Here is an 11,539-nt window from a genome sequence, read left to right as displayed (position 1 = left end):
CCTACAGACCTATATGAGCCTCATACACTTCTAGGGACCCTTAGAGACCCTGCAGAGGCCCTATATGGGCCCTACACACCCCTATACACAACTGTAGATACCTATGCAACCCACTCAGCCCTGTGTGGGCCCTAAAACCCCCTATACACCCCTATAGATCCCCATACATTCCTGTGTGGACCCCATACAGCCCTATTCACCCCTATACACTCTGCACAGCATTATACGGCCCCATATGGACCTATACACCCTTATACACTCCACACAGCTCCCTATAGCTGCTGTACAACCCTTCATATCCCTATACATCTACATCTCTATACCCTATATATATATAACCTGCATCTCTATACCCTATACACCCTGCAAAGTCCTGCACAAGCCCTATATATCCATATATATCCCCAAGCATCCCAAACAGCCTTGTGCGAGTCCTATACACCCCTATACACTCCTATAGAAAGTTGTAAACCCCAGTACAACACGCAGAGACTTGTATAGCCCCTGTATACCCCTCCAGACCTCTTTACACACTGCAAAGTCCTGAACAGGCCCTGCATACCCCTACACACCTGTCCGTGCTTCTCTACGGCACCTATAGGCCCCCTATACCCCTCTGAACAGCCCTGTACAAGTCCTATATACCTCTCCACAGTTTCGTGTGGCACCTGCAGACCCCCTATACACCCTCCCCCAGCTCTTTACTGGCCCTGTACACCCTGATACACTCCTATAGAACCCTGCTTGGCCCCTGTACACTGCCATACACCCCGGTGTGGTCTCTGTAGACCCTCTGGCCCAGCCCTTATAGATGCCTGTACAGCCCCCGAACACCCCCTAGACGTGCCCCTATACGGCCCCCGTACACCTCCCGTGTGCCCCGCACGACCCCTCCACGCCCCACGCACCCCTTCGACAACGCCGCGCACCCTGCGCACTGCCTCGGCAGCCCCGAGGCACCCCTATACGGCCCCTAGGTGCCCCTATATGGCCCCTAGGCACCCCTGTACGGCCCCTGGGCACCCCTATACGGCCCCTGGGCGCCCCTGTACGGCCCCTAGGCACCCCTGTATGGCCCCTAGGCACCCGCACGGCCCCTCGCGCGTCCCTGGTCGGGGATGTCGGCACCCCTCAGCTCCGGGACCCCTCGGTCCGGGGGGGCCCAGCTCCAGCCCCCCTGGGATCCAGCCCCCCTGGGATCCAGCAGTCCTGGGATCTAGCATCCCTGGGATCCAGCCCCCCCAGGATCCAGCCCCCCTGGGATCCAGCACCCCCAGCTCCAGCCCCCCTGGGATCCAGCCCCCCCAGGATCCAGCACCCCTGGGCTCCAGCAGCCCTGGGCTCCAGCCCCCATCAGCTCCAGGCCCCGCAGCGGCTCCGGCCCCGGGGCTCGGTGGCTGCAGCACCCGCAGCTCCAGCCCTCCTGGGATCCAGCACCCCCAGACCCAGCCCCCCTGGGATCCAGCACCCCTGGGATCCAGCATCCCTGAGATCCAGCCCCCCTGGGATCCAGCACCCCTGGGCTCCAGCCCCCAGCGGCTCCGGGCCCCGCAGCGGCTCCGGCCCCGGGGCTCGGTGGCTGCAGCACCCGCAGCTCCAGCTCCGGCGCGTGGGTGGCGCCGGGCCGGGGGCGGCGGCGGTGACTCAGGCGCGGCCCGGCCGCCCCGTCGCTGCAGCAACCGCCGCTGTTTGGGCCAAACACGCTGAATCACCGGGCGGCGGGGCCTCGGGGTGCCGGCCCGGGCGCGGGGACGCCTGGCCCCGCTGCACGCCGGCCAGTGACCTCGCACGTGTGCGCGTGTGTGTGCGTGGGTGCACGGGCACACGTGTGCCTGTGCACGGGCGTGCGCATGTGCATCTGTGCATGCATGTGTCTGTGAACGTGGGTGGACATGTATGTGTGCATGCACGCGCATGTGCGTGTGCGCCTGTGCATTTGAATGCATGTACATATGTGTGCACTTGTCTGTGCATGTGCGAGCACGCCGGTGTGCATTCACCTGTGTGGGCGCACGCGCATGTGAATGCATGTGTGTGCATGCGTGTTTGTGGCGTGTGCATGCAGGTGCGCATGAATGCATGGGTGCACATGCATGTGGGTGTGCACATACCTGTGCACTAGTGAGCACATGTGTGCATGCATGTGTCTGAACATGTTTATGCATGTGTGTGTGAATGCATGTGCATGCACCTAACTGTGCATGCATGTGCGTGCGCGCGTGCATGCACTTGGGTGACTGCATGCTCACGTGGGTGAGCACGTCCGCACGTGCATGCATGGGTGTGCATGCATGTGTGTTGGTGTGCACCCAGCAGGGAGTGAGGCACCCCCAGCACCCCCAGCAGGGACCCCCTGGGGACACCACATCTGCCCACGACAGGGGGTGACAGGGACCCCGGAGGGGCCGCGCGTGGACAGGAACCCCAAGGGAAAAGACCCGTCCAGCATTGTAGAAAACACACCACAACCGGGCAACTTTATTGGGGGAGAGCGGGGGAAGAGGGTGCCGGGCGCGGGAGCACCCCGGGGTGCCACCCCAGCTCCCGCCCCCTCACTTCTTCCCCTTCTGCTTCATGTGCACCACGAAGTAGTCGTTGCAGGCGATGGTGAGCCCGGCCACCAGCGAGAAGAAGCTCTGGAAGCCGACCTTGCCGTCGCGGCACTGGTCCAGGTCCTTCATGATTTTATCCAGGGCCATGGGGTCCTTCTGGTTCTGGGGGGGGCAGGGAGAGCGGGGGGTTAAAGGGGGATGCCGGGGCCCTCACCCCGGCATCGGGGCTGCAGCAGGCGGGTTGCAGGGGCGTCTCCCGTGGCCCGGCACGGTGCGGAGTTGGAGCCCAGCACGGTGTCGGGAGTCCGACCGCGGCGCTGCACAGGGGGAGTCCAATTCTGGCACCGCATTGTGGGGGGGGTCCGACCCCGGCACTGCACCGTGGGGGTCCGATACTGGCACTGCACCGTGGGGGTCTGGCACCACGCCATGGGGGGGGGTCCGACCCCGGCAGCACGCTGTGAGGGTCCAATAGTGGCACCACGCCATGGGGGGTCCAACCCTGGCATCGTGCCGTGGGGGTCCAGTAGTGGCACCGTACCATGAAGGGTCCAACCCTGGCACCATGCCGTGGGGGTCCAATAGTGGCACTGCGCCATGGGGGGTCCAACCCTGGCACCATGCCGTGGGGGTCCAATAGTGGCACTGCGCCATGAGGGGTCCAACCCTGGCACCATGCCGTGAGGGTCCAATAGTGGCACTGCGCCATGGGGGGTCCAACCATGGCACCATGCCGTGGGGGTCCAATAGTGGCACCGCGCCATGGGGGGTCCAACCCTGGCACCATGCCGTGGGGGTCCAATAGTGGCACCGCGCCATGGGGGTCCGACACTGGCACCATGCCATGGAGGGCCCGGCCCCGGCCTCACCTCCAGGAAGCCGGGAAACTCCTTCTCCATGAGCACCCGCAGGTCCTCCTTGGCCAGGTAGTTCTTGTCGCCGGCGTACTTGTGGAAGGTGAACATGAGGGTCTCCATGGCGTGCTCCATCTGGGACGGCATGGCGGCGCGGGGCTGCGGACACGGAGCGTGCGGTCAGCCGGGCTCCCCCCCAGCACCCAAACCCCGCCGCGGGGCCGCGCCACCAGCCCGCGCCCCATCCGGCTCCGAGACCTTTGCCCGGAGCGGGGCGGGCTGGCACGCTCCCTTCCCGCAGAGGCCGCCGCCGCTCGGTGCACGTGTGGGGGGCGCCCGCCCTGGTGTTCTCCACCCTGCGAGCGGGCGATGACTCAGCTCCCATCTCCGGCATCCCGAACAAGGAGGGGGGCAGCGGGAGGGGGGACACCCTGCGGGTGCTCCCCCACCCCGCCGCGGGGAGGGAAACTGAGTCACGCGGGGAGGGGGGGGGTGGCGCTTTGGGGATGCAACGCCCCGGAGGGCGCAACGCGCTCCGTGCCTCAGTTTCCCCCACCCCGGCCGCAGACCGCAAGGCCCACGGGGAGGCACCCAGCACCCAAACCTGCCTCCCGGCGGCCCCCACCGCTAACCCCCCCCCCCCCCCCAAGGCGGAGCCGGGGCCCAGGCGTCCTGCCCTGCCCTGCCCTCCGCACATTTCGGGAAGGGAAACCAGGGCCTGGCAGAGGTCTGGGGCTGATGCAAGCGGTACAAGCGGGGCACACCCGATCCTGCGGGATCGCTTCCTGCGGGGCCAGCGCCAGGACTCCTGGGCCCCGCCAGCAAGGCGCGTCTCCCCCCTGCCTCAGTTTCCCCTCCCGGCTGCGACGGGAGCAAAGCTTTGGGGCACGGCCAGGGCCAGGCGACGCGGCTGGGGGGGGGGTAGCGGCCCCGTCGCACCCCAAAGCTGCCCCCCACCCCCCCCTGCGTCCCCCCCCCCCCTCCCCCGGCCGCGCCATCTGCTTTCGGAGCAGCTCCCTGGGAAAAAAAACAGGAACTGTCCCAGCTCCGGAGGTTCCTGCGGCTTGGAAAATTGGCCGGAGCCGCCAGCCGTGTGCCACGGGCGAGCTGGCCGTGGGGAGCCCCGCCGTGGGGTGCCCCCCCCGCACCCCAGGCTCTGCCCCCCCCCCAGCCCCGGGCAGCGCCCGTGCTCCCCCCGCGGCGGTGCCGGGGCCTCGCTCTGGGCGCGAAATACGCCCTAAACCGCCCCCCCCCTCCAGCCCTGGGCAGTGGGTGCCGGGGGGAAGGGGAGCCCCAGGGATGCGGGTGCTCCCCGGGGTCGCCCCCAAGCTGGAGGGGCCCCTCTGGCAGGGACGCGCCTGGGGGGGCCGCATCTGGGGGTCCCGATCGGGGTCCCCCCCCTCTAATAGGGGTTGCAGGATGGGGGTCCTCTTGCGATGGGGGGGCAGGCTTGGGGTCCCCCTCTAATGGAGGTGCAGGCCGGGGTCTCCCCCTCCTGGCGGCATTCCTGGGGGTCCCCCTTTAATAAGGGGCAAGCTTGGGGTCCCCTTGCAAGGGGGGGGCATCCCTGGGGGGTCCCCCTCAAACGGGGAGCGGAATTGGGGTCCCCCTCTAATGGAGGCGTATCTAGGGGTTCCTCTTCTGAAGGTGGGGCAGCTTTGGGGTCCCCCTCTAAGGGGGGGGCGTGCCTGGCAGGGTTCCCCTCTAGAGGGGGGGCAGAAGGAGGGGGCCCCCCCTAAGGGCAGGATTGGGGTCCCCCTCTTATAAGGCCATGCCTGAGGGGGCAGAAATGGGGATTGGGGTCCCCCCTCCGATAGGGGCGTGTCTGGGGGGGGTCCCCCTTTAAAGGGGGGCAGAAAGAGGGGGGTCCCTCTTGAGGGGCAGGATTGGGGCCCCCCTGCCGGTCCGGTCCCGGTCCCGGTCGCGATACTCACGATGCAGCGCGGTGCGGAGCGGAGCGGGTCAGAGTCGGGGCGCGGCGCCGCCCGGGCTCGGCTTGGCTCGGCTCGGCTCGGGGGGGCCGGGGGGGGGCGGGCCGGGCTGCCCGGGGGCGGCCCCGGGGCGGCCCCGCTGACTCAGCGCCGCCCGCCGCGCTGCCGCTGCCGCTGCCGCTGCCGGCCCCCCCCCGGCCCCCCCCCGCCCCGGGCTCCCGGCCCCCCCCGGCGTCCTTCGTCCCCAGGCGCGGCGCCGCCCGCCCGGCCGCTCCCCTCGGAGAAGCCAACTCATCCCGCCTCCACCCAGCCGCTTCCCACCGCCCGGCCCGCGCCCGCCCCGCACGTCTCCGTCCGTCCATCTGTCTGCCCACCCGTCCATGCATGCATCCATCCATCTGCTTGCACCTCCACCCGTCCATGCTCCCATCCACGCGCCCATCCGTCCATCCGCTTGCACCTCCACCCGTCCATGCTCCCATCCACGCGCCCATCCGTCCATCCGCTTGCACCTCCACCCGTCCATGCTCCCATCCACGCGCCCATCCGTCCATCCGCTTGCACCTCCACCCGTCCATGCTCCCATCCACGCGCCCATCCGTCCATCCGCTTGCACCTCCACCCGTCCATGCTCCCATCCACGCGCCCATCCGTCCATCCGCTTGCACCTCCACCCGTCCATGCTCCCATCCACGCGCCCATCCGTCCATCCGCTTGCACCTCCACCCGTCCACTCACTCATCCATCCACTTGCACCTCCACCTGCCCACGCACTTACCCATCTGTCCGCTTACACGTCCACCCTTCTGTCCATCCATGCACACACCCATCTCCCACACAGCCACACACTCACCATCCGTCCACCTGTCCATGCACTTGCCCCCCACTCATCCATCCATCCATCCATCCACCCATCCATGCACTTACCCAGTTGTCCATCCGTCCCTCCGCTCCTACATCCACCCATCTGTCCATCCATTCATCCACCCGCCCACCCACTCATTTAACCACCAACCCACCCATCCACATCTGTCTGTCCATCCATCCATCCATCCTTTCATCCATGCATTCATCCACACACCCATCCATCCATGCGTCCATCTACTTATCCACCTGTCTGTCCATCCTTCCGTCCATCCATTCATCCACCCACCCATCCACTTATCCCTCTGTCCATCCCTCCTTTCGCCCATCCGTCCATCTTTCCGTCCATCCACGCCCCGTCCGTCCATCCGTCCACCCCCCAGTGTCCCCCTCCCTGCGGCTGTGCTCCCGGCCCATTCCCAGTGTCACCCCCGGTCCCCGCGGAGGAGCCCTCCCGGCCCACAGCGGAGAACGGGACAGCTTGTCACACCCACACCGCCAGCTGCCGAGCCCCGGCGTGCTGAGGCCTGCAGCAGAGAACGGGGCAGCTCATCACATCCTCCAGCCCCACGGGGGTTTCCTTCCTCCCCCGGGGGGGGGGGGGGCATTTCCGGGCTCGCAGGGATCCCATGGCAGCTTGCACGTGGGGACAATTAGGAGTAATTGGGTAACGAGGCCGGGCGCCAGGCGGGTGGCGGGAGCCCGCGTGCCGCCGCGCCGCCCCCGCAGCGCCCGGGGCGCCCTTCTCCCAGCCGGGCGCGTGGGGCGACCTGCCTAACGGCTTCAATCCGCGTGGAGCTGCCAGGGCGGCGGGAGGGCTCCGGGGGCCACGGAGCACCCGAACCTGCCCGCTCCCCCTCCTGGGGGGGGGGGGTGTGCGAGGAGCCCCGGGCCCCACAGCCCCTGCGGGCTGAGCCCCCCGCACTCGTGTCACGTGCTGCCAGAGAGACCGGGGGGTGCCCGGCTCCTGCCTCGGTTTCCCCACTCGGGGTGGGGGGGTGGCTGACCCCCCCCCTTTCCCCCAAAAGCTCTGGGGGTGGGGGGGCTCCCCAGCACCTTTCCTCCGGGCACCATTTGCCGGATGAGGCTGGGAGAAGGACGAGCTCCCCCGTCCCCGGGTGCCCTTTCCTGGGGGGCCACCCACCCCCGCTGCCCCCAGGGCCCCCCCACCCCCAGGACACCCCGTCGTGAGGGACCCCCGGCCCCAAGGACCCCCCTCCCTTTCCAGAGACCCCTTCTGCCTCCAGGGATGCTCCCAAAGGCCCCCCCAATCCTCAGGGGAGCCCCCCTACCCCCCGGCCCCCCTTGCCCCCAAGGGACCCCCCCCATTCCCCAGGGCACCCCAGACCCCAAGGACACCCCCCATCCCCAGGGACCCCCCCACCCCAGGGTCTCCCCCATGGGCCCCCCTCAGGGGGTCCCCCTTAGGGTCCCCCCCCGCCCCAGGGTCCCCTCAGCCCTGCAGTGCCAGCGCCTCCCTCCTGCCACTCTGCCCCCAGCCAAGATGGCGGCGCTCCCTCATGCTCCGCAACGGGCGCGAAGCCGCGCCCAGAGGACCCCCGACTGCCCTCACCCGACATGGCGGCCGCGCCCCTACGTGCCCTTAACGGCGGGGAGGCCGGCCGGCAGCTTGCCAGCTTGCCCTCACCCAACATGGCGGCGCCCCCCATGCTCCTGAAGGGCACTGAAGCCGGCCGCCCCGTGACCCGGATGGGCCCGCCCGCCTGCCCTTAACCAAGAGGGCGCCTTAATCCCCAGCTTTCCCAATGGGTGTGAAGGCGGAGAGAGGTGAGCGGGAGCCCGGATGTGGGCGGGGCCTCGGAGCGCGAGGGGGCGGACCCGGGGGCCCGGATGTTGCGTCGCGCCGGAGCCGCGGCGGCCGCCTGCGAGCGGGGAGAGGAGCGGACGGAGCCAACATGGCGGTGCCGAGCCTGAGGCGGGAGTGAGGGAGGCGGCGGCGCCCTCCAGCCCGGGCAGCCCCGCAGCGCCGCCGCGGCCGCGGCCCGAATAGCGGAGCGGGGGGACCGAGCCGGCGGGCATGGCGGGGGCGGCGTAGGGGAGGCCTCGGCGGGTGCCGGTGGGGGTGAGGGCCCAGGCCGCGGCCGCCTCCCCCCTCAGCTCGTTCGGGCCCGCCCGGTACCGCAGCAGGAGAGGCCTCGGCCCGGGCCTCGGGGATGGGGGCCTAGGGCCGCCGCTGTGCTCTCGCCGGGGGCCGAGCCGCTGCCCTCCCTCCTCCTGCGCCGGAGCCCCCGGGCGGCCCTTCCCGCTGGGCGCAGGGGGAAGGCGCTGCTGGCAGAGCCGCCCTCTGCCCGCTCCCCAAACCCCCCGGATCTGTGGCTTTTCCTTGTATTTTTTTCGGGGGAGGGGGGAGGCAGATTGACTTGCGGGGGAGGAAGGGTTTGTCCCCGAGCAGCATTTGCTGGACTTTCGACCAAGACACTTTAAAAAGCCGGGCGTTCCCTACTTTCAGAGGAAACCAAATCTGCCTGGCCAGGGAGGAGGAGGAGGGAAGGCAGGAGCAGAGCCCCGTGCCAGGGTGCGGGAGCCTCCGAGCTAGTGTAGCATGTGTTAATGAAGGGGAGGAAGGAAGCAAGCAGAGGTTAGGAGCAAGCAATGCAACATTAACCACCTTCTAGCTTCAGATAACCCTATTTTGGTGATTTAGTTATATATTTTGGGAGCTTTAATTTCTGGGAGAGTCAGAGTTTTTATTTTTAGTATTTAATACGAATGTAGGACAGCGCAGCTGTACAATTTGGGAACTGAGAGTGGAGAAGCTGGAAGAGCTGCTAGCTGTGTGACAGGCCAGCTTACCACTCCATCTCCAGGCCCAGCTTTCAGAGAAGGCACTCTCCTGGGAGATAAACTAGTGTTAAGGAGCTGGCGGAGAGAAGACAAGCACTAAAAGTTATAATTGTGAGTAAATAATGAAGGAGAAGGTATGGGCTGAATTTTAAAATAACAATCTGGTTCAGATTACCTTCTCTTGGCTTTTATATTAAGGTTTCTAACTTAACCCAATTCAGTTTCTGGAAAAGTTCCTATACTAAGAAAGCAAATTGAGATTTAAAGTATTCTGAATGTCCTGCCGATCTCCTTGGTTTGTGAGGGTGGCATAAAGTGCTGCTGGTAAGAAAGAAACAGTGGAGTTAGTTCTTCAAAAATGGTATCTTTAAAAGAAATGACCTAGAGCGAGTAAGACTAGTTTTGGACCTTCCTCTTCCTCCTCCCCCATGTCAATAAATTATTTTAGGGTGAAGTAGGTAAAAAGAAGGTTTGGGCATCAGAGTTGTTCGAAAAATCTCTTGGGTGGCTTCTGGCAAGTCTACCAGCTTTAATATTGAACTCTGATATCTGAATTTGGAAGTTAGGCTTCCCTGATATAAGAGCCATATGTGAAACTCTTTGTAGGAGCTTAAGCAGTTTTTGTTGGGTAGTTTATTTAAAAAGTCAAGGAAAAAAGGGGATAGAAGACTTCTTAAAAATTCTTGTTTGGCCACTGTGTTCAAATTGCTGCACCAGAACGGATATAAACAAGACAAGAAGAGCTTCTCGCTAAGGTTGGTTTTCGTATATGTATTTTTTTCTAATATGCTAATGATTCACCTATCCTTCTCTTCCTGTAAGGAACTGCTAGCCTAAGTGATAATATTCTGCCTTTTGCTGGCTTCTGCTTTGAGTGATGAGTGACTGCCTTGGTGTCAAATGAGCGTAGCCCCAGTGATGTGGACAGCGTTTCATATCGGATGAGTCCTAAACCCTCTTAAAATAAGAGCCTTGAGTTGGGAGGGTAGGTAGGGTTTTCAAGCAGAACTGATAAGGGGTTGTTCAAAAAGAGTCTGGTTACAACAGTGCAAAGCGGTTACCTTCTTTACCTTTTAGAATCAGAGTGGAGGCGAGTACAAGAAATCATGGAACTTGGGACAGGTAGGGGGAGAAGAAGCTCGGTCCTCTACGCAGCGCACAGAGGCCGAGCTTGCTATATGTTCAGATTTACATCTCGAGACTGATGGACATTTAACAGCCTGTGGTAACAGCGTTGTGGTTTGCTGGATTTTCTGGACTTCAGAAAGTTTGGGGAACTTGCTGTAGGCAAATAGCAGGTAATCCTCAATGGGGGAGGGCTGAGTAATCCTGCTCAGGTGTCTCTTTGCTGATGGAAACAGGCATATTGATACAGGCAGCTGGGCAGTGTGTACTGTTCTCCTGATAAGCTGTTGAGCGCGGTCCAGGGCTCTGATCGTTGGCCTGGGTGGCTGGGATCCCTCGGCCCTGCCGTTGACTGACTGTGACACTGGCTGTAACGCATCCCCTGCCCCGCTTGTTTCCATGGCTCGAGTGTTGTGTCACATGTTGCTGCGTATTTATGTAGGGAAGGCTCAGGGAGAGCGCACGGTGGTGGCTGAATAGCTTCAGCTCGGCACTGGTTGGAGGTTCCTCTCAGAAAAAGATACTATTTCTGATTCCTTCAACGCAGTTTTGGTTACGTTTCTACTTGAAGTTGGTGTCTGACCCTGATCCTGGCTAAGCTGGTTTTGCTTTTCGAGCTCTGTGCGCAGCGTAGCTTTTAACCAGCTCTGGAACTGTCAGTGCTCCCGTAGACTTCGCTTGTGTCCGTGTCAAGTGAGTCTAGCACCTGGGTGAACACTGGTGGCCGCTTGGCCCTCAGCAGCGGCCTGAGTTAGCCCTGGGCTGGTTTTTTGGCCACCGTTATGGCCCACCGGGTACTTGCCTGGCTGAGGGCTCTCCTATTTTTTTTTTTTTTACGGCTCACTTCAATATTTTTTATGCTGTTTTCTCCCTGTGTTTCTGTGTGCGGTAGCTCAGGCTGTGTTCCCACCTGGTGGTGGTGTTGCTCTGTTTATTGTGCCTCTTGGGCTCTGCTCCAGGCTGAAGCGTTGTGGGAGAGCGTTTGGATGCTGGCGGTAACCGGAGAGGTCTCTTTTTGCGGGGGGTCTGTTCCCAGGGCTCCCTGACGCACGTGCGTCCGGGAGCATGGAACTCGGCGACGTGCGGAGAGGCTTGGTGCACAGTTGGGCTGCGAAAACCAGCTGTTGTCTAGATGGGCTCGCATTTGCTGAGAAGCAGGTCAGGGGCAGGGCGTTAGATCGGCATGTGAAATCAGGATTGTTGTTTTTACGGGATTCCTGGCATTGCCGCTTGGTGGTAGGAATTAGGGGAATTAATTGATGTGAAAAGCACTTTTTGTATTAAAAAAAAAAGTCCCCTTCACTCCCCAACCAAATCTACACATTTAAAAAAAAAAAAAATCCCACCCTGAAACAGCTGTTGGTAGGACTATTTTTACATCTGGTTTGTACTCATGGGGTTACAAATA

The 11,539-nt window shown here is 63.3% G+C and overlaps 2 protein-coding genes across 3 annotated transcripts in view; one reads left to right on the top strand and one right to left on the bottom strand.

Moving 5' to 3' along the window:
• Positions 1 to 2,448: 2,448 nt before the first annotated feature.
• S100A10 (S100 calcium binding protein A10) lies at positions 2,449 to 5,439 on the bottom strand. The gene is made up of 3 exons (XM_067313276.1): positions 5,341 to 5,439; positions 3,422 to 3,565; positions 2,449 to 2,714 (listed from the first exon to the last, which is right to left on the bottom strand). Exons 2-3 carry the CDS (start codon positions 3,551 to 3,553, stop codon positions 2,553 to 2,555), a joined length of 294 nt encoding a protein of 97 aa, XP_067169377.1. The 5' UTR covers positions 3,554 to 3,565; positions 5,341 to 5,439; the 3' UTR covers positions 2,449 to 2,552.
• A 2,834-nt stretch (positions 5,440 to 8,273) lies between these two features.
• The window catches only part of DEDD (death effector domain containing), a 24,756-nt gene continuing 21,490 nt past the window's right edge, over positions 8,274 to 11,539 (top strand). For both annotated transcript variants that reach the window (XM_067313299.1, XM_067313300.1), the window contains exon 1: positions 8,274 to 9,761. The gene's annotated coding sequence lies outside the window, so the exon portion shown is untranslated. The remainder of the gene's footprint in view (positions 9,762 to 11,539) is intronic.

The sequence above is a fragment of the Apteryx mantelli genome, chromosome 31, assembly GCF_036417845.1.
Source record: "Apteryx mantelli isolate bAptMan1 chromosome 31, bAptMan1.hap1, whole genome shotgun sequence".
NCBI lineage: Eukaryota > Metazoa > Chordata > Aves > Apterygiformes > Apterygidae > Apteryx > Apteryx mantelli.
This window is presented reverse-complemented; position numbering and strand designations above follow the sequence as displayed.